This window comes from Mirounga leonina, unplaced genomic scaffold, assembly GCF_011800145.1.
Source record: "Mirounga leonina isolate KUSES-001 unplaced genomic scaffold, KU_Mleo_1.0 Mir_151, whole genome shotgun sequence".
Taxonomy (NCBI): domain Eukaryota; kingdom Metazoa; phylum Chordata; class Mammalia; order Carnivora; family Phocidae; genus Mirounga; species Mirounga leonina.
Window position 1 is genome coordinate 6,862,674 of NW_023270377.1, and position 23,567 is coordinate 6,886,240.

Genomic DNA, 23,567 nt, shown 5'->3' on the forward strand with positions numbered 1-23,567 from the left:
AAAGAAAGAAAGAAAGAAAGAAAGAAAGAAAGAAAGAAAGAAAGAAAAACATAACTAGAGTGAATTCTCAAGAGATTCCCCTTTAATGCAGCATCCTCATCTTTCCTCTTCATTTCAGAAACATCTCCACATCCATACTTCCGGGCACTTCAAAACCCAGTGCAAAAAAGAAACAAAAAAACACACTGGCATAATCTGGCTTCTCCCCTACAACTCCACTGCTCCAGTAAAGTTCATCAATAACCTCACACAAATCCAAGGGACAATTTCCTATCTTCGTCACCTTCTTCTTTCTGGTCATACTGAGATCTGTTTAACACAAGAGGCCCAGTTCTAATATGAGTAGTAGTAACTGACGGGTAGCATTAGAGGACCTTCTAAAACCCCATGATACCCCAAAATCTTCACTTATTGTCCCAAATCCAAACTTCAGCTTATGAAAGCAATTTGGAGTGTCAGTGTAGATGTGTGAAGCTGTAGGAGTCAAAAAACATTTCTGGGTAAGCTCCTGATTCTCAACTCCACTCTAACCTCTTCCCTAGAGTTTAAGGCTTCTATATACAATCACTTAGAGCCTCTCAGCTTTAGCTTTAAAATGCCCCAAAGCGTACTCATCAGTTTATTCATCCCAACCCCCTTCATCACCTTAAGGCAGATAAAGACACTACTCAACCACTGGGTTAAGAATCTGGGAATCATCCTTTACTCCTCACCTTCTACCATCTCCCATACCCAATTACCACATCATACCAGTTTTAGATCCTGAATCTCTCAAGTCATCCTGTGGATCAACTAACCCATTATTATTATCCACACTTTTCTTACCTGGACTGCTACAACAGCATCCTAAGTGATACAACTAGTCATCATTCATCCTCCACACTGCTACAAATATATTTCAAATGCAAACCTGAATAAAATGTTCCCTGATTAACAATTGTTCATTGGCACACAACGATCAAATAAAATCCAGAACTTCTTAACATAGAAAGGCTGCCTCCAAGCTCATCTCTCCCACACTTCACAGTAAAGATGTCTCAGAATTCCTCTCTTAAACTTGCTGTTTCCCACCCCTTTGTCTTTACACATGCCCTTCCTGTTATCAGGAAAATTTTATTTTTTCAAACCATTTTCACTTGCGGGGAGGGGAAGACTACTGGGGGAAAAGAGAGGTTAAGTGGAAGGAGGAGAAGGAATAGATGAGTCAGAATGAAGAGAATGAGGAGTTGGAAAGAGAATGCAAAGGAGAAAGGAAGAGAGAGAGAAATCTTCAAGACCCTGGCTAGACACAAGTACCTGCTCAGCCCTCATGGAACTAACTGGCTAGTGGAAGAAAAAGCTAATAAACGGTCTACAAATAGACATACAGCTATTGAAGGATTCTGGAGAAAAACTTGACCCAATTTATATCTTAAGATTGCTCTGCCTGCTGAACAATGAGAAGAATGGAAGTCAGAAAACATCAGGCCACTCTTGCAATCAATCGTTTATGTCAGAGATGGTGGTGACTTATACTAGGGTGACAGCAATGCAGGTGGAGAGAAATGAACAGATTCAAGAGATATGTTGGAAAAAAAAAAAAGAGAGATGTTGGAGATGAAACTGACAAGGCACTGTGATCGACTAGATGTAGAGATACAGAAGTAGAAGAAATAACCAGGGTAACTCAAAAGATTTTGGGACTGAACAAATGGGCACACTGTGGTATTTAAGATTAAATAAAAGAAAAAATTTAAAACAGTAAAACTCAAGCTCAGTTTCAGATAAGTATGAAAGATGAGATGTTTATAGGCATCAAATAAGCAGCTGAATATCCTATACTTCACTACACTTCCTTTACATGTTGACATTATAGTGAAACTATTTAGTGTCAGCTTCCCCACCACATAATTCAAAAGTAGGTACCATGTCCTTTCAACCTTGTTGCCTCAGCACCTAACACAAGACACAGAATGTAGGAGGTACGTGAGAAATGTTTTCTAAACAAATCTTAATATTCTCTTCTAAAATACACCCTGGGGGGCGCCTGGTGGCTCAGTAGGTTAAGCATCTGCCTTTGGCTCAGGTCATGATCCCAGGGTCCTGGGATCAAGCCCTATGTCGGGCTCCCTGCAGCAAGGGAGTCTGCTTCTCCCTCTCCATCTGCCCCTGCTCACGTGCGCGTGCGCTCGCTCTTTCTCTCACTCTCTCTCAAATAAAAATATTTTTAAAAATAAATAAAATACACCCCTGGATAATACCAAATTACTTATCCCTTCAGACCGCACTGATGTCTTTCACTCTTTCTGAAAACTGGGATGATTAATGCATCCCATTCTCCAAAACTTCTCTCATTTTCCCCACAAGCCCACAAAGATGATACCTAACCCAACAATGTCAGGTTTTCCTTCTTTGCCCTCATTTCTCCCCACCCCCATGAGACTTGAATGCCTTTGTCCAACATTTACTAAGTGCCTATGTTCAGTACACTAGGGTAAACAGTGGGCTTACCAAAATTGAGAAATACAGTGCCTTATGTTCTTTTCTGAGTAAGGTAAACACAGAGACACAACACAAAGATGTAACTATTTTCACACAGGTATAAACAAAGTGCTTTGGGGGAAACAAGTGCCTCACTTTCTTGCATGGAAAGACCAGGGAAAACCTCCTTACGACCACGGAGATGAGGCAGAAGAAAACCTAAAGGAGATTCCTTGGCTCCTTCCCCATAAAGCCAGGTAACTATCTGCAATTATTTCCTGTATGATAAATTCCTTCATCATCTACATGTATCTATTTACAATCCTCAAAGTAAAAAAAAAAAAAAAAATCCCCAAATAAAACAGTAATGAATTTGTTATTTTGGTTTTTTTTAAAATGTCTTTAAGTAGGGCGCCTGGGTGGCTCAGTCGTTAAGCGTCTGCCTTCTGCTCGGGTCATGATCCCAGGGTCCTGGGATCGAGCCCCACATCGGGCTCCCTGCTCGGCAGGAAGCCTGCTTCTCCCTCTCCCACTCCCCCTGCTTGTGTTCCTGCTCTCGCTATCTCTCTCTCTGTCAAATAAATAAATAAAAATCTTTTTTAAAAAATAAATAAATAAAATGTCTTTAAGTATACATACAAATATTTGCAGGAAAAAAAAAAATAGGAGGATACAAACCAAAATGTTCACAATGATTATTTGGATGGTAGGATTAAGGATAACTTAGATATTTTCTTTTTCTTTTGTACTACCATTTTCACCAAGGTTTTCTAGAATAAGCATGAATTGGGGCACCTGGGTGGCTCAGTTGGTTAAGCGACTGCCTTCGGCTCAGGTCATGATCCCAGGGTCCTGAGATTGAGCCCCGCATTGGACTCCCTGCTCCGCAGGAAGCCTCCCACCCCACCTCCTTGTGTTCCCTCTCTCGCTGCCTCTATCAATTAAATAAAAAATAAAATCTTTTAAAAAAAAAATAGAATAAGCATGAATTACTTTGTTGCCGAAAACAAAAAATTCCAAAAAAAAAAAAAAATCCAAAAAACCTAAATCTACCACATTTAAAACAAAAAAAAATTTTTTTCTTAAGGTAGTACTTAGTGTTTTATCAAGGGTGAAATAAACAGGCAGGGGATGCGAATTAAATTCACACAACCCTTCTGGTGGTCAATCTATCCATACATCATCCAAAGCCTTAAAACTGCAATTTTTGATTTAATAATTCCACTTCCAAGGAATTATTCCAAAATAAATACTCAGCAATACCAACAAAACTGTTTAAGGATGTATACACATATTTATAATAGCAAAACATTAAAATGAGCTTTACTTTCCAACAACTCATTCACTCACTGAACAAATATTTATTGAGTACCTACTATAATGCAGGCACTGGAGATACAGCAGTGAACAAACTGTACAAAAATTGAGACCAAAGTACCTGCCCTCGGTGGAGCTCACAGTCTAGTGGGAGCTGGAGGATGGGATATAAAAGTGAGTAAAATAGTTGCCATATTCTACTTGGATATAGACCATTAAGAAAAAATTAAGCAGAGGAGAACAGGAAATAAGGAGAAGGTATTATATATAGAAAGCAGTAACATTTGAGTAGAGACTATTGTTTTATTCCTAGAAACTATTTACTCCTCCATTAAATCTATCACATGTTTTTAAATTGCTTCAGTGATTATATAACACACATCTTTATTCTAAATATAGAGAGAAGCTAAGACCTAATGATTCCACAGACCTACCTTAAAAAGTCCATGTGTATGGTCATTCATGGTCTGTCTCTATCACAATTTTCTTTTTTTTTTTTTTTTAAGATTTTATTTATTTATTTGACAGAGAGAGAGAGAGCAGGAACACAAGCAGGGGGAGTGGGAGAGGGAGAAGCAGGCTTCCCGCCGAGCAGGGAGCTCGATGCGGGGCTCGATCCCAGGACCCTGGGATCATGACCTGAGCCGAAGGCAGACGCTTAACAATTGAGCCACCCAGGCGCCCCTCTATCACAATTTTCAACATTCTTCCATCTTCACCAAGTTCCCAAGTACCAGTAAATCTGTTCATTTCATCCAACTCTGATTGAACATTTATGTTTTACATCATAATAAAAATGATCTTAGTAAACAGAATAAAGCATCACTAAATTAGTTTCTGTATGGTTCAGAGTTAACACACTGATGGAATGCAATCACTCTAAATTTTGATTCTCAGGTATTCTGGACAGAGCTCCTTACCTCCCTAAGTTCCACAATGAATGTAATGTTACATGCAGAGAAACACAGTAGCAGCTTCTATTCATATTACAGCTTCTAGCTCAGGGTTACCAGAGTTACTTAAGGGTCTTATATTCCCTTTGCCAGAAAAAATTGTGATAGATGGTACGAAAAAGGCAGTGTGCCTACTTAGACCTCCACTCCTCGGTTTAAAAGCATTTCAGATGACTAAGGGAAGGACTCTAAGCTCTCATAATGCCTGCAGGGTAACAATTAGGTAAAGCTACTGTTTCAGCATGGGACTGGTAACTGTCCTCTACTAAAGTTACTTCACTTCAAATTCTGTATAAAACCTGGGCTGATCAAACAAAACTTCAGAGTACCAATGAAAAAATGTGTATAGTGCTACTGATAGACTGGGCCAATGACATACTGAAATGACTTTGGAAGCCCATGGTTTAGGGCAGGGGCCAAAAAACTTTTCTCTGCAGAAAACCAGAGTAAATATGTAAGCTTTTTAAAGCCAGATGGCCGGCCTCTGCTTTAACTACTCAACTGTGCCACTGTAGTATGAAAGCAGCCAGATAATACAGAAACAAATGGGTGTGGCTATGTTCCAATAAAATTTACTCATAAAAACTTTATTTATAGTCCCACAGGCCATAGTTTGTCAATCCACGGTATAGGGCAGCAAGCTTAACATGTACTGACTCTAGAACATCTCCAGCAGTTTCTCCTTTTGTTTAGGCTAAATTCCTAGTGTTGTCTCTTTTTCTTAAAAAGGCGGGGGGGGGGGGGGGGGACAACTTCCTTAAGTTAGCTGACAAGTTTAATCATGTTTTTACAAAGAAAGTGTGTAAATACAAAAGAGAAGCAGTTACAAAATTCTAGATAAAGGCAGAAGAGTTACACACAAAATGGTTTACAAAGTGAGCTATATGGATTTAAACCCACCTTATAAAGTCAGTAAGATGTGAATAAAGATTTAGCTACAAGAACGTTCATCAAAAATATTTTTATAATAATGAAAAACTGAAAACAGCCTATATATGCTACATCTAGAAGACTAAATAAATGATGGTACATCATACAATGCAACCATTTAAGATAATAGAAAACATTTATTGATAAAAAAAGATACTTTTGAAGTGGTTATTTTTTAAAAGCAGGTTACAAAGCTGAATGTACAGTATGATCCCATTTTTGTGAAAATAAATGTACATATACACAGAGCATACATAAAACCACCTGCAGAGATAAACTAACCTATTTACAGTGGTTATATCATGGATGATAAAATTATGGTGATTATATCTTCCTCTGGCTTACTTGTAATCTCTAATTTCTTTAAAAACATATACTAATATGGTAATAAAATTATTTTTAAAATACAAACTAAGAACTAAAACAGGTACAGCATTACTTAGGTCAACATTTTCAAAATAAATTCTCAAAATAGAGAAGCTGCATCAGTTCTTAGAACTTCAAGTAGTGATTTCTCCTCAGTCTCCAAATGCTAGCTATAAGGGCCAAGAAAATTTAGAAATTACATATAAAAAGAAATGCATAAAATAAGTTAATAAGTGTCTTCAAACAGAGAGTTACTACAGAAGTTTGCATCATTTTTCACCTAAACAATCAGGAATGTTTAAGACACCTATCTACTTTATATACTGCCTCTGGAATAGAATAGAAAAAGCAACTATTCATGCCACTGACGAGAGGATCTTCAATCACCAACATTGGGGGGAAAAGAAGAAGAGGGGGGAAAAGTCACACTACAATGTGATGGATCTCAAAATTCCATGAGAATTCCATATTCAGGGTCCAAACACATCTGTAAGAGACTCAAAGGTCAATTAATTGTTATTATGGCAAATGCTATCCCAATCTTAGATGAGCTACAGTTAATAGCCAGTATAATTCTGGACCACCTGCCTAGCCCATCAATAAAATAAAATTCAAATAATAATTCAGTAAGAACTATGTTTTCAAATAAGTCTATGAACAGCACTCACAAAACAGCATTGTAGCAGAAAACATACACAGATAAAAATGTTACAATTATATGTAAAATTTTATATGCACCTAGACAAGGGCTCAAATGAAAAAGCAAGTAATTTGCTAGGGTGGTGGAACTGCAGGGAGTCAATTATCATTACATAACCATTATCAGTGCAAAACCAGACCAAGAAAATTCCATTATCATTACAAAGCCAGAACAAGAAAGTTTTTTTAAATACAGAATGCAGTCATTAACCAAACAGTAATTTATTCCTAGATAAACTACACTGATTTCAACTAGGCACAAAAATCAAAGTCTCAAAAACATGTACATTTATAAACCACCCAACATCTGTACAAATACCTTACTACTATACTAGTAGTATATCCAATATCAAATAGGATGAGATTTTGAAAACTCACCATTCAGGCCCAAAGTTCAGTGTCTGCGTTTCCGCTGCCATTATTTTCCGTATTTTTACAATAGATTTTTATATGTGGAGAAACCTGTTAATGAGAAAAATATCTCCATACAGTTAATGAAGAGTAAATGCAGAATTCCAGCCCAGAAAGTCTATCTAGGGTGTTTTACTTATTCCCTGGCTCCATTTAACCAAAGCCAACAGAATGAGATTTTTTAATCACTGTTTATAACAGGATAGCAGGCAAAGTGAAATTCATAAACCACCTTACATTTCAAGTCACTATCTTCTTAAGTTTATCTGGGGAAAGTAGGCATGGTATAAGATGAAGCCAATGAGATAGGTAGGAGCAGACCATGCAGGGCACCAGGGACCAAATTAAGGACCTTCTTCATTAACCACTGAGCAAAAGGGAGTGAATGAAGGGTAACAGATTTACATTTTAATATATATTACTTCCTTGCTCTCCCATCACCATGAGGTATATTAAAGATTCTTAAAATAAGCATCCCCCCTTCCTATCTCACAGCTTCCGCTACAACTCTCCCCACTTTCTGCTTAGCATTTTATACACTAGTGATCCTTTAAAAAAATTATCTTGAACCATCAAGTTAAAATAATTCACTAATAAATTTCATGAGTGACCTTTCAAAAACCATTTTAAAATATCAGAGCTTAAAGTGAAGTCAGACAAGAAAAGACAAATACTGTAGGATATTACTTACATATTGAATCTAAAAAAAAAAACCAAACTCAGAGAAACACAGAGTAGAGTGGTGGCCACCAGGGGCTGGGAGGTGGGAAAAGTAGGGAGGTATGTGGTCAAAGGGTACAAAGTTCCACTTCTGGGGATCTAATGTACAGCAAGATGATTACAGCTAATAATATCATATTATATACTTGAAAGTTCGTAAGAGCTTAGATCTTAAATGTTCTCACCACAAAAAAGAAATAGTAAGTATGTGATGGAATGAGGTGTTAGCTTTATGCTATGGTGGTAATCATTTTGCAATATATAAAAGTATCAAATCAATACACTACACGCTTTAAACTTATACAATGCTATATGTCAACTATATCTCAATAAAGCTGGGGAAAAAAGAGTATCACTGCTTAAAAATGGAAAATACTATAAATACCATAAATATACTGTAAATATCTCCAAGATAAATTCACATCACACTTTGATTTGTTTAGAAGATCTAAAAATAGGGCGCCTGGGTGGCTCAGTTGGTTGAGCGACTGCCTTCGGCTCAGGTCATGATCCTGGAGTCCCAGGATCGAGTCCCGCATCGGGCTCCCTGCTCAGCGGGGAGTCTGCTTCTCCCTCTGACCCTCCCCCCTCTCATGCTTTCTCTATCTCATTCTCTCTCTCAAATAAATAAATAAAATCTTTAAAAAAAAAAAAAAAAGAAGATCTAAAAATAATTGACTAGAAAAAAATGCCCCGCGGCATCTGGCTGGCTCAGTCAGTAGAGCATTCAACTCTTGATCTCGGGGTTGTGGGTTCAAGCCCCACATTGGGTGTAGAGATTGTTTAAAAATATTAACTAGAGGGCGCCTGGGTGGCTCAGTTGGTTAAGCGACTGCCTTCGGCTCAGGTCATGATCCTGGAGTCCCTGGATCGAGTCCCGCATCGGGCTCCCTGCTCAGCGGGGAGTCTGCTTCTCCCTCTGACCCTCCCCCCTCTCATGTGCTCTCTCTCTCTCATTCTCTCTCTGTCAAATAATAAATAAAATCTTTAAAAAAAAATAAAAAATAAAAATATTAACTAGAAATTGGTCAAAAATACAGAAAAGGGCAAGTAAAAGTATGTTAACATCCATAATCAGCTACTAATTTATCTGCCTTCTGGGGAAAAAAGAAAAGGGGGGCAAGCTTAGCAGGTGGGGAAAAATACAAAATAAAAGTAACTAAAAAATAATTTATCTGCCCTCCTTCTGGAAGGTATTTCTAGCCCTAGTTTAACCCTCAGGGCTCCAGGGAGACACCCATATTCTCTAACTTAACTCTGATTCCCTGCTACCTGGCCCCGCAAGCTTGCACACCAGACTCAAGCTGAGATCAACTTAGTGCCCTCCCTACCTCTTAAGCAACTGGTAATTCAAAAAAGAACACGTAAGATACATGGTTTTCCGCATTTTAACCTCTCTGAAATTGGAATACATCTTGGTGTCCTGTTACCACTGCTCTCACCCAAAGGAAGCTGTGCCACAGTTGTCACTGTCTGCCCATGGTAAACTTGGTCATAGCTCTTTACTATCATCCTTTCAACTGTATTGTTGCTAGTACCCAATTTTAAACTGTTGCTTAAAATGTCTCTCAAAAGATTATAAAATGATTCTAAATTGAAGCGAAATGTAGTATATAATAGAAAAGAAAGCAAACACAGCAATGGGAAACTAGTGAAGTAACTTTTTGTCATCAGAGAAATGATTGTAAGTGCCTTACAGAACCTGAGGAAAAGAACAAAAAAACCACATGTAGATGAAGCTTTGCTACTGAGACTAGACAATGCACAACCCACATGTGGCCACATGCACCAGCACCAAAGTATTTAAAGGGGAAAAATTAAACAACTTAGACTTAAGAACTTCAGAAGCACCAAATCACTGTATTTTAAATTGATGAGAAAACAATGGAGCAGTCCCCTAAGAAACATTTCATTATTAATACCCTTAATAACCTGACACTACGTTGGTGGGGAGAGGAGAGGAAGGAAACTTCCATAATCCTAAATTTTTCATTATTTAGAAGAATCAGACATAATATGTAGAAATCTGAGGAATACCTTAACCAATTTATTTCACTTCTATTCTCTCTAACATATACACAAAATATATACCATATAATAAAAATCTATTAGACTTTTTTGCTAAATAAGTTTAAAAGAACTTTTTTAAAAATGTAAAATAGGGGCTCTTGGATGGCTCAGTCGATAAGCGTCTGCCTTCGGCTCAGGTCATGATCCCAGGGTCCTGGGACAGAGCCCTGCATCAGGCTCCCTGCTCAGCGGGAAGCCTGCTTCTTCTCCCACTTCCCCTGCTTGTGTTCCCTCTCTCACTGTCTCTCTCTCTCTAGCAAAAAAAAAAAAAAAAAAAAGTAAAATAATGGGCACCAGGCTGGCTCAGTTAGAAGAGCATGCAACTCTTGGAGCACCTGGGTGGCTCACTCCCTGAAGCGTCGGACTTCAGTTCCGGTCATGATCTCAGGGTCCTGGCATCAGCCCTGAGTCGGGCTCCCTGCTCAGCGGGAAGTCTGCCACTCCTTCTCCCTCTGCCCCTCCCCCAGCTCGTGCTTGTTCACTCGTGTGCACCCACGTGCATACGTGCGTGTGTGTGCGCGCGCATGCAAACTCTCTCTCTCTCATATATAAAATCTTTAAAAAAAAAAAAAAAGCATGCAACTCTTGATCTTGGTCATGACTTCGAGCTCCATGTTGGGTGTAGAGAGTACTTAAAAAATAATTTCAAAAATTATTCAAAAAATGTCTTTTAAATCTAAAAATGTAAAATAAGAGAGCCATTGCAGACGACTGAACGGAAAAAAATGTAAAATAAAAATTTTAAGCAATTAAAAAACTCTGTGGCAGAGCTTACTTCACAGTATGATTTCTTCTTTAGTAATACATAAAGAATCGCATAACTGATGCATGTTAGATTCAATTAAATTATGGTACATTCCAACTGAAATAACTTGCCAAGGTAGTGATGATCAGAGCCCAAGAAGGTGCCCACTGTAAATCAATACAGGTATTCTGCTTATAAATCATCCCTGTGACCACATTTGGCATAAATTAATTCAGTGTGCTTTTAAAAGTATGTGGACCTACTTGGCTAACAAAGACCTGCAGAGACTACATCAACTATAAGACTTTATTGTAATACAAAACATCTTGAAGGAGTGTTTTTACTACCATTTTAAACCCCACCCAGCCAAATGTTTTATATTCAAACCCTTGTGGGACCTTGACCATTGGAAAACAGCTCTGAATTTATAAAGCAAGTCAAGATTTGAACCAGATTGAATTTACAAGGCAAATAACTCTCCATTAAAAACTGAACTATTTGGGGGCGCCTGGGTGGCTCAGTTGGTTAAGCGCCTGCTTTCAAGGGTCTGTGTTCAGCTCAGGTCATGATCCCGGGGTCCTGGGATGGAGCCCCCCATCAGGCTCCCTACTCAGCGGGGAGCCTGCTTCTCCCTCTCCCTCTGCAGCTCCCCCTCTCTCTCACACTTGTGCTCTCTCTCTCACACACTCTCTCACGCTAATAAATAAAATCTTTTAAAAAAATAAAACTGAATTATTTGATAGTTGTGAAAATATTAAAATCGCTTACGAGATTAAAAAAAATTTTCCCTTTTAAATTATTAAGGTGGGGGCGCCTGGGTGGCTCAGTCATTGAGCGTCTGCCTTCGGCTCAGGTCCTGATCCCAGGACCCTGGGATCGAGCCCCACATCAGGCTCCCTGCTCCGCGGGGAGGCCTGCTTCTTCCTCTCCTACTCCCCCTGCTTGTGTTCCCTCTCTCGCTATGTCTCTGTCAAATAAATAAATAAAATCTTTTTAAAAAAAATTTTTTTTAATTATTGAGGTGACACAGGTCTTGTAAGCACAAAACTCCATGGGCACTATTACCACAAAGGATGCAAATGGAGTCCCTAGAGTTGTGTAATGCCTAACTTTCCCACCTGCAGCGAGCAGTCTTGAATTACAGGAGAAGCCTTAGGCAGTATCTAAGGAACAAGCAAGGAAATCCTGTTCCCGTCCTGTTTACCATTCCACCTATAAACCTTTCAGGTAGTACCAAACTACCTACCATACTACACAAACATTAAAAGCTATCTTTTTAATGCCCTGAGATGGAAACCTAACTACCGTTTATAACATAGTTTCCATAAGAAGATTACTTCCTAATACAAAAATTTCTGAAGAACCCTTAAGAACCTGTAAGAATAATAATCTGTGATTTAATTATCCACTAAAGAAACCTGTATTACACAGAATGGTGTTCTACTTGTTCTCTTTTATGAATTAAAACACGAAATCTAAGAGTCATGACTGTTGAAGAAATCTCATATAAATGCTTACAGTACTGTAATCTCTAATTCTGAATTCCCCACCTAAGACTGCTCCTTCCACATCCATTTAAATGACCCCAGTTGGAGTGCGTGGGTGGCTCAGTTGTTCAGTGTTAAGCGTCTGCCTTTGACTCAGGTCATGGTCCCAGGGTCCTGGGATCGAGCCTTGTGTCCAGCTCCCTGCTCAGCGGGAAGCCTGCTTCTCCCTCTCCCACTCCCCCTGGCTTGTGTTCCCTCTCTCACTGTGTCTCTCTCTGTCAAATAAATAAATAAAATCTTTTAAAAATAAATAAATGAATAACCCCAGTTCTAATGTGTTTATATATGTACTAAAGAGACTGCCTTACCCAATGCCTCTGAATTATAAATTATTTAGAATGGAACCAGGGCCTATTTCTCAGTTGTCCTTTCTAAGGATGTAAGGAGGTCCTGAAATGCATAGGTTCCGCCTTGAGCTAAATGTTGTCAACCCAAAGCCCCAGGAGACTTGTGACCATCAGAAAACAGCCCTGAATTGTTACAGCAAGTCAGGATTTGAACCAGACTCTGGATGCTGTGCTCTTCTGCCTTTCTACATTGCCTTTTCTTGAAACTCTCCTCCTTTTCCCTCCATGACCAACATTGTACTGCTATTGTTTTCCTATCTTCATTTCCTTCCTATTTAGTTGCCATTCCCCAAGTTTCTCTTTTCTGACTTCCCTCAGCATACCCGTGGTTTATTTAACTATAAACTGTTTAGATATTGTCTTGAACTTTTTTTAATCTACGATGGTATTCTCTACCAGTACTTAGGATAGAACTCTGCCTACTAAATCACAGGGTAACGAGGAACACATGGGGATTGGAGTGTCATTATAACAAGAGCAATGAAAAATTCTCCTACAAATTTGCAGACCCTGGAAAGGGCCTCCCGCCCTGCCCTGCTGTGAATTACGGATTTCATTTTTTCTCCCATGACCCAGATGGCATTTCCAGCTGCCTGATCCTCCTAGATATCTACCTCATCAACAACTCATCAGGTACCACTGTTCTCACAGTTCAGTAGTCAGCCAGACTCAAAAGCACAGAATCATCTGCAACTCCTTCCTCCCTGCTTTCTTATATCCTGTCATTTTGTCTCAAATTTGGTCAGTTCCTCCTTCAAGAGTCCTCTTGCACTCTTTGTTAACTCATGTTTGGATTATTACAATAAAATTTCTAGTTTGCTTCCTGAATCACCCTCTTTAACTACTCACAACCAACAAGATCATCTTCCTCAAGCATCACTTTGGTCATGCCTACCCCTCTGTAAAACAGTCAATTAAACCTACCATGTATGGGGCGCCTGGGTGGCTCAGTCAGTTAAGCGTCTGCCTTCAGTTCAGGTCATGGTCCCAAGATCCTGGGATCAAGCCCTGCATTGGGCTCCCTGCTCAGTGGGGAGCCTGCTTCTCCCTCTCCCACCCTGCTCGTGTTCTCTTTCTCGCTTTCTCTCCCTCTCAATAAAATCTTTTTTAATAAAAATAAATAAATAAACCTACCATGTATAGCAAAACTCCTGGTATTTCAGGTCCCCACCAATCTGATAAACCATACCTCCTCAATTCAATCTCCTACTGTTTCACCTCCAAACTCAAGGCCAAATGAGAACTTTTTTTTTTTTTTAAAGATTTTATTTATTTATTCATGAGAGACAGAGAGAGAGAGAGGCAGAGGGAGAAGCAGGCTCCCAAGGAGCAGGGAGCCCGATGCGGGACTCGATCCCAGGACCCTGGGATCATGACCTGAGCCGAAGGCAGACGCTTAACCATCTGAGCCACCCAGGCGCCCCAAATGAGAACTTTCTACTCTCCACTGCATTCTCCTCCTTCTGCGCTTCTGTTCATGCTATTCCTTTGCCCCGGAAGGACTGCCTTGCCCTCCCTCCCTTACACTGGCATGCATAAAACCAAGGTCCATTCAAGTATCTACTCCATTTCCTCAGTAGAAGCAGCACTGGTCCCTCTGGAAAGGAAAATCTAAACAGAGAATGCAGAAATGGAATGGAACCTACAAGATTCAATACTGAGGTGGAGTGCTTTTTCAATCTGTATATAAAGCTTGGAAGTAAAGAGAAAATAGAAAAATAAAATTTGGGAGGAAAGACACTCATAGTTTTGGTCAAAATGAACGCACACCTGAGGAAATACCCCAAAAGACCATTAATATAGACTTTGAATTCCACGACAGAGTCAGGATGGGGATGAGAAAACAGATTTGGAAATAAATTTACATAACTATAACCAAAAATTGAATGAAACTACCCCATAGCAGAAGTCAAGCAGGGACAAGCTCAAGGGACAAGAACAAAGCCCAGCAATCACAATGCAGGAGTATACTGGGCAAGAAGAGAAAAGATCACACAATGAAAGATCTTTAGCACTAACCTTTCACCCTATCATGGACTCTCACTTTCTCCACACTCACTGAATCTATAACAGATAGGAGAAAGAACCAGGATCCTTGGGGGAGATTATCCATTTGTTCAATAAAGCTAAAAACTAAAGTGAAGATTGAAATTAGTGGCCATATCATAGAAGACTTTGTATTTTGGGGCGCCTGGGTGGCTCAGTTGGTTAAGCGACTGCCTTCGGCTCAGGTCATGATCCTGGAGTCCCGGGATCGAGTCCCGCATCGGGCTCCCTGCTCAGCAGGGAGTCTGCTTCTCCCTCTGACCCTCCTCCCTCTCATGCTCTCTGTATCTCATTCTCTCTGTCTCAAATAAATAAAATCTTACAAAAAAAAAAAAAGAAGACTTTGTATTTTATATCCCAACGGCAATGAAAGGCTATAAAAATATTAGGGCAAGAAAATGTCTAGGATGAAATTGATACTTTAGGAAGATCATTCAAGATGCCAGGAGGAGAATGAATTAGCAAGATCTAAAAGGAAAGGAGGGGTGTTAGAAATTCAGCAGATATTGTGGAAGCCAGACCTACATACCTATAGAGAGAGAGGTAATAATAACAAATAATAACTACATTCACTGACATAAAAAGATGTCAACAACATATTAAGTGTTCAAGGCAGGTTACAGAGTACAGAGAATACAGTAACATTCAACACATTCTAAAATATATTCTTAGTGGGTATATAGAAGTATGTCCCAAGATGTTAATATTTACTTCTGAATGGTAGAATTATGGATAATTCTTTTCCTAGTAAGTTTCTAATTTGTGTATACAACAAAGATAGTACTGCCACAATTTTTTTTCTATAGAAGAGTTCAGCTTCTCCCTCCAAACCTCCCCCCTTTCATGCTCTCTCTCTCTCAGTCTCTCTCTCTCAAAAAAAAAAAAAAAAAGAAGAAGAAGAGTTCAAAAGTTTCAAACACTGAAATCAAAAAAGACAAAGACTGAAAAGTCTTCATTGGCTTCCACAATGAAGTCATTGGTGATTTAAAGAGTAATTACAGAAATGTGGTAAGGGGAGGCGCCTGGGTGGCTCAGTTGGTTAAGCGTGGGACTCAATGTCAGGGTTGTGAGTTCAAGTCCCACATTAGGGGTACAGTTTATGTACATATATACACCAGAAAATGTGTGTGCAAGCAGGGTATTAATAATTACACAGAGACAATAGGAGTAAACCAGGCTGAATGGTCACCCTAGCAAAAGAAAAGAACAGGCCATGAATGCAAGAGAATAAAGTTCCTGATTCTAGGGGCACCTGGGTGGCTCAGTTGGTTAAGCGACTGCCTTCGGCTCAGGTCATGATCTCAGGGTCCTGGGATCGAGCCCCGCATCGGGCTCCCTGCCCGGTGGGAAGCCTGCTTCTCCCTCTCCCACTCCCCCTGCTTGTGTTCCCTCTCTCGCTGTCTCTCTCTCTCTGTCAAATAAATAAATAAAATCTTAAAAAAAAAAAAGTTCCTGATTCTGCCTACTGACACAGCTACCACTATGCAGGGAAATGTACTGGTAACCTCAGAGCGCTAAAGAGAAGGCAAAATTATCAAGGCAGGATGGGCTTCAGTTACCTTAATAATGCTGAAAAACAACCTATGAACAGCTTAACATATGAAAAGGTTTAACACACAAAAATAACATGTCAGAAACCTCAATAAAAATTCTTGGAAAGGAATAAAACCGTGAGACTGGGTCAATGGGCGAAAAAAACTCAGTGGTTATGGAGATGAGGCAACAAAAAGGATGAATAACCTGATGGACTTTCATTCATCTCATGACCTCACACATGACATAGTGGAGTTAGCAGGCCTCAAGAATTCTGAGAACAAGTCCTGGTCCTAGCATCTCTGAAATATAGAAGCACCCAAACCTTTGAGGAAGGAGTCGGAAAAGGACATAAAGTGGGCATAATGGCATAAAGTGCTTCTGATAGAATGCGTGCAAAATATTCTTTAGTTCAGGGTGCCTGGGTGGCTCAGATGGTTAAGCGTCTGCCTTCGGCTCAGGTCATGATCTCAGGGTCCTGGGATCGAGTCCCGCATCGGGCTCCCTGCTCCGCGGGAAGCCTGCTTCTCCCTCTGCCTCTCTCTCTCTCTGTCTCTCATGAATAAATAAATAAAATCTTTAAAAAATATATATATATTCTTTAGTTCAGAGACCACCCTATTAGCGTATCTTTCTCATGCCAAAACCAACTATGACAGAACAGAAGGAAAGGTTCTCACCTCCCTCCTCTGACCTTTTCTCTTCTTTGGCTACTCCAATTCTGGGATAAGGACCTCAGACATAGGTCTACCCTCAAATTTCTGAGAGTTGACTTAAAAATAGCTGACAAAACATTCCTAAATAACCACTCTTTCAGACCTGTCCATTACTCAAAATTCTTTATAAGAGAATTCAACTAATATATTCCCTCTGTGATTAACATCAGGAAATTGGTCTTCTTTGATAAACTGCATCCTGTACTTAACCATGAATGTGATATAACCTGGCCTTTTTGTCAACATCTTAACAATTCTGTGCTACGTTAGCCCCTACTAGCAATTATTTTATCTCTAATTACTAGTATAATTATTTTCCTTTTTCTCTGTGTATTTTTCTAGTTTTCCTGGGTTCCTCAGCTCCTCTTTGGGACCTCATCTATCACTGTGTGCATGTGAGTGCATGTTTAAGAGAGGAGAGAGAATAAATCAACCCAGCTCTTTCTTATTGTTGGGTTTGCAACAAAGAAAAGGGAGACCTTGGCCTCTCAGCTCTTAAGTCTACCATTTTCTCACAACCTGGCACAGTGTCAAGAAGCCAGACAACTTCTGGGCACACACAATCACTACTAACATGAAGGAGCTGCAGATACATGTAGTTTAAGTCCTAACTGGAGAAACACAGCAAGGAGAAGCCAAAGCGGAATCAGAATCCAGCACAGCAGCTAACAGTTCGACCCTGAAAGTGTTCCCTGATACTGCTTCTAGAATTCGTGACAACCTGATTAGCTACCACTACTAACAATTCAAAACATGTACTCCTTTAAAACCTCCTGAATCTTTCTTATAAAAATTGTTCACTCCTGCAAATCTCCATCTCCTGGATATGTAAAACTTAGCCCCCAAAAATCTATGGCAAATCTGGGATGAAGTCCAGGCAGTACTATGCATAGTCTGACAAAGACTACCAGAATGAACACCTAGGAACATAAATCTGCCCCCACACTTCCTTACCTCCATTCTCCCAAGGACAGAAAAAAGAGCTACCCTTCTAGCACTCCTCACATACACAGTCCCAAATAAATGAAGAGTTCTGTCCGCATTCCAGCAGCAAACTATTTTTACCTTAGCCAAATCTGGATTAAGATAACACAAAATTAATAACTCCATTAGTGCAAATTAGTTCAACCACTTCAGATAATAGTTTGGCAATATCTATCAAATCTAAATATATATCTACCTCATGATCCCATAATCCACTGCTAGATAAATATTCAAGTGAAATTTTTACCAAAAGACAAAGATACGGTATTCATAGTAGCTTTATTCATAATTACCAAAAACTGACACTTGGCTACTATGTTCATCACTGCAAAAGATCATCAACAGAAGAATGAATAAACAAACTGTAGTGGAGCTTCAAGGAGAAGGTGGTATGCCAGAGAGAGCACTGAAGCTCTGTACCCATTCCCACATACCCTGCCCTATGCATCGCTTCCATCTGGCTGTTACTAAGTTAGGTAACATTATTAATACTGAGACAAATGGACACCACATGCCTCCTGATGTGATGCACTGAGAAGAATACAGCAGTATTTGTTACACTCCTGACAATAATGCAGAAACTGAAGATCATCTTGAAAAAACATCAGATATACCCGAACTGATAGACACAAAATCAGTCAACCATACTCTCTAAAAATATGAGTCAAAAAAACAAAAACAAACAAACAAAAAAATCCCAGATTAAGGGAGACTTAGAGATATAAAGACCAGGTGCCTGTACAATTCTTAATTTCATCTTGAACCAACAAAAATTACGCTGTAAGAAACTTTAAAGAGACAACTGTAATAATTTGAATAGGAATTATGGGTTAGGTAATAGTATTGTATCAATGTTAATTATGACTGAAATTTTTACTGTGATTATGTAGGAAAATGTTCTTATTCCTAGAAAATAACATTGAAGGGGCACCTGGGTGGCTCAGGTGGTTAAGTGTCTACCTTCGGCTCAGGTGGCAATCGCAGGGTCCTGGGATCGAGCACCATGTCAGGCTCCCTGCTCAGTGGGGAATCCGCTTCTCTCACTCCCTCTACCCCTCCCCGCCACTTGGGTGTGCGCCTGCACACGGGTGCTCTCTCTAATAAATAAATAAAATCTTAAAAGGAAAAACAGAAAATAACCTTGAAGGGGTGCCTGGCTGGCTCAGTTGGTAGATCATGGAACTGTTGATGTCAGGGTCATGAATTCAAGCTCAACACTGGGCAGAGAGCTTACTTAAAAAATTATAACAGGGGTGCCTGGGTGGCTCAGTCAGTTAAGCGTCTGACTCTTGATTTCAGCTCAGGTCACGATCTCAAGGTCGTGGAATCAAGTACCACATCAGGCTCCCTCTCTCTCCCCCTCTCCAGGCCTCCCCCCCAAAAAATAATTTAAAAAAAAAAAAAACAACACTACTGAAATGTTTTAAGGGAAAAGAAGCATAAGGTCTACATCATACTCTCAAATGAAATAGAAAAAACTTATATAAAATGTTATATATTATAAATTATGTTAAGAATTACATACATATATGCACATACAGAGAAAGAAATAAATGCTTAAGTAAATATAGAAAATGGTAAAAACCATTGAACTACATGAAGAGCACACAAAAAATCTTAGTAATTTTTGGCAACTTTTCTGTAAACTTCAAACTATTTCAAAATAAAAAGTTAGGGGCGCCTGGGTGGCTCAGTCGGTTAAGCGACTGCCTTCAGCTCGGGTCATGATCCTGGAGTCCTGGGATCGAGTCCCGCATCGGGCTCCCTGCTCGGCAGGGAGTCTGCTTCATCCTCTGACCCCATCCCCTCTCATGTGTTCTCTCATTTCTCTCTCTCAAATAAATAAAATCTTTAAAAAAAAATAAAAAAAAAAAAGTTAAATTGTTCATAAAACAAAAACTCAGCAATTAGGGGCGCCTGGGTGGCTCAGTCGGTTAAGCGACTGCCTTCGGCTCGGGTCATGATCCCAGGGTCCTGGGATCGAGCCCCGCATCGGGCTCCCTGCTCAGCGGAAAGCCTGCTTCTCCCTCTCCCTCTCCTACTCCCCCTGCTTGTGTTCCCTCTCTCGCTGTGTCTCTCTCTGTCAAATAAATAAATAAAATCTTTAAAAAAAAAAACAAAAAACTCAGCAATTAAAAAAAAAACTACTGATAACAATATTGCATGGATCTCCGCAGACATCACGTTCAGCAAAAGCCAGCCACCAAAGAACACAGACCGTGTGATTCCTTTGATACGATGTTCAATAGATAAAGTAATCAAAAAGTGACACGTGTCAAAAATATGCTCATCAGGGAAGTAGAACTAGTGACTAAGAAGGAGAAGAAGGAACCTTCTGGAGTGCTGGAGATGTTCACTAATCTTGATCTAATTGGTGATTACAGAAGTATATACATATGTAAAACTTTTCCAAGTACATACTTCAGATCTGTGCACCTATTTACCATATTTTATACCTCAATTTAAAAAAGGTTAAAATAGGGGCGCCTGGGTGGCTCAGTCGGTTAGGCGACTGCCTTCGGCTCAGGTCATGATCCTGGAGTCCCTGGATCGAGTCCCGCATCGGGCTCCCTGCTCGGCAGGGAGTCTGCTTCTCCCTCTGACCCTCCTCTCTCTCATGCTCTCTCTCTCTCATTCTCTCTCTCAAATAAATAAATAAAATCTTTAAAAAAGGTTAAAATAGGGGGCACCTGGCTGGCTCACTCAGTAGAGCATGCAACTCTTTTTTTTTTTTAAGTAGGCTCCACACCCACCATGGAACCAACATGGGGCTTGAACTCACAACCCTGAGATTAAACCCAAGGCGAAATCAAGAGTCAACCGCCCAACCAATTGATCCACCCAGGTGCCCCCACCCGCTTTTTTTTTTAAAGTAGGCTCCATGCCCAGCACAGAGCCCGACACAGGGCCCAAATTGACAGCCCTGCGATCAAGATCTAGCCAATATCAGGAGTCAGAACACTTAACCAACTCTGCTACCAAGGTGCCTGGAGCATGCAACTGTTGATCTCGAGGTCATAAATTCGAGTCCCATAATGGGGGTAGAGATTACTTTAAAAAATTAATAAATAAAATAAAATAAAATGAAGCAATATTCAGTCACTAGGCTAAAATACATAGGTCTCAAAATGCATTTTTTTCAAACTTAAAAAAAAAAAAAAGCTAAGTAAAACAATGAAAAGGAACCATGAAGGAGAACCACATATACCACATCACTCATCTTTATAAAGACAGGAAGCAATCCTATAAAAGCAGCACATTCACTCAACAGAATACAAGTACAATGAGGTTTGCACACAAGAGTCTAATTCTGCATATGTCATTAAAACACAAAGAGAAGACAGAAATGAAGAAATATTAGTGAGGTGAGATTAATGATTTTATCCCTATTTTCGTAATTTGCAACAATATTCTTCAATTACTTTTATGACAAAGCAGATCTTAATTCTCACAAAAAGTATTTGCCTGGTTTGTATGAAATACTTTTACAACACCAACATAAATGTCATAGAAGTTAATACCGGGGCACCTGGGTGGCTCAGTTGTTAAGCATCTGACTTCGGCTCAGGTCATGCATGATCCCAGGGCCCTGGGATGGAGCCCTCCTCTCTCCCTCTCCCTCTGTGTCCTCCCCACTGTTCGTGCTCATGCATGCACGCTCTATCAAATAAATAAAATCTTAAAAAAAAAAAAACTTTAAAAAAAAGTTTTTTAAGATTTTATTTATTTATTTGGGGGGGAAGAGAGAGGGAGAAGCAGGCTCCCCGCTGAGCAGAAAGCCCAACAAGGGGCTCAACCCCAGGACCCTGGGATCATGACCTGAGCCAAGGGCAGATGCTTAACCGACTGAGCCACCTAGGCACCCCAAAAGTTGTAAAAGTTGTATGTTTCTGAACATTAACTCAGTTTAAAAAACTATTTTAAGGGGGTGCCTGACTAGCTCAGTCAGTGAAGTATGCAACTCTTGATCTCAGGGCTGTGAATTCAAGCCTCACATTGGGTGTAGAGATTACTAAAAAAAAAACTTAAAAAATTTTAAGGCACAAAAAAAGGAAACTCTTCTCCCAACTATTACAGCAGAAAACACTCTTTCCTTTTGCACCCATCTGATCTTCATTTTTAAACATGCAAACTTTTTTTCTTTTAAGGTGGGCTCCATGCCCAATATGGGTTTGAACTCATAACCCTGAGATCAAGAGTCAAATGCTCTACTGACTGAGCCAGCCAGGTGCCCTAACATGTAAACATTTTTTTTTTAAGATTTTATTTATTTATTTGAGAAAGAGCAAGAGAGCACAAGCAGGGGGAGAGGGAGAGGGACAAGCAGACTCCCAACTGAGCCAGGCCCCCAAGATCATGACCTGAGCTGAAGTCAAATGCTTAACTGAGCCACCCAGGTGCCCCAACATGCAAACATTTTTGAATAATTTTGAAAATATGATCTGTTAAACATTTACTGATGGCAAAACTTCATGAAGCAAAACTAGACTTCCATTATTCGTTTTATTACTATACACTTAACCCTAGGAAAGGAACAAAGAACTTTTTTCCCAGAAAAATCATCAAAACTCAAAATAATTATCTACATCTATCTGGACCATACATTATATATGAAATCTTGCAAAATACTATTTATTTCTCTTAATTACCCTTTTTATGGCACATCTTCAAAAAAATTATAGATGCTCTGCTGGCTTTTCTCCTCACCATAAAAGAAATTTAAATTCCTAATTTACAGTGTTCTGATAAGCACTGTAATCCAGCACAATTTGAATCACTACCCATGCCATGAAACTAAGGTCAGCTTTATTCCTAACAGCCCCAAAGCAAAAACAACCCAAATGTTTATCCACAGATGAATGGATAAACAAATACTGTAACAGTCATACCCAATATTCTCAGCAATAAAAAACTAATTACTGATATATGCAGCAACATGAATGAATCAGACATTATGCTGAGCAAAAGAAGCCAGACCCAAAAAGAATACATTCTGAATAATTCCATTTATGTAAAATCCTAGAAGAAGCAAAATTAATCTACAGTCACAGAAAATAGATTCAGTAGTGAGGAAGGGAAAATGACTGCAAAAAGTAGAAGGAAACTTCTACAGGTGATGAAAATGTTACAAATCTTAATTGTGGTGATGGTTATACAGGTATATACATTTATCAAAACTCATCAAAATGTACATTTAATATGAGTGCACTTAAAATGAAGGCATTTTATTCTATGTAAATTATACTTCAAAAAAAGGTGAGTTTAAAAAGACTAAGCTTACTAAAAATAGACTGCCTCCCTCAAAGAGTAATGCATTCCAAGATTAACATTTTATATTTCTTTTATGTTAAATCATCTTTCTTTAAATTGATTAAAATAGGGCGCCTGGGTGGCTTAGTCGTTAAGCGTCTGCCTTCAGCTCAGGTCATGATCCTAGGGTCCTGGGATCAAGCCCCGCGTCGGGCTCCCTGCTCAGCGGGAAGCCTGCTTCTCCCTCTCCCACTCCTCCTGCTTGTGTTCCCTCTCTCGCTGTGTCTTTCTCTGTCAAATAAATAAATAAAATCTTTAAAAAAATAATAAAATAAAAAACAAAAACAAAACAAAAAACCTATGTATCATATGTAAATAGAACACTGAAAACTGTTCCACTCCGCAGAAGAGCAATTCAAAGTAATGTCTTCTGAAACTCTTTCAAGGTACTCATGATGTCAAAATTACTATTA

General features: G+C 39.4%; 1 protein-coding gene across 6 annotated transcripts in view; it reads right to left on the reverse strand.

The window, feature by feature from the left end:
- The window catches only part of GIGYF2 (GRB10 interacting GYF protein 2), a 149,978-nt gene that overhangs the window by 115,251 nt on the left and 11,160 nt on the right, over positions 1-23,567 (reverse strand). For all 6 annotated transcript variants that reach the window (XM_035006842.1, XM_035006841.1, XM_035006840.1 and 3 more), the window contains exon 3: positions 7,104-7,187. In XM_035006842.1, the coding sequence (XP_034862733.1) occupies positions 7,104-7,144 (41 nt within the window). In that variant the 5' untranslated portion in view covers positions 7,145-7,187. The remainder of the gene's footprint in view (positions 1-7,103; positions 7,188-23,567) is intronic.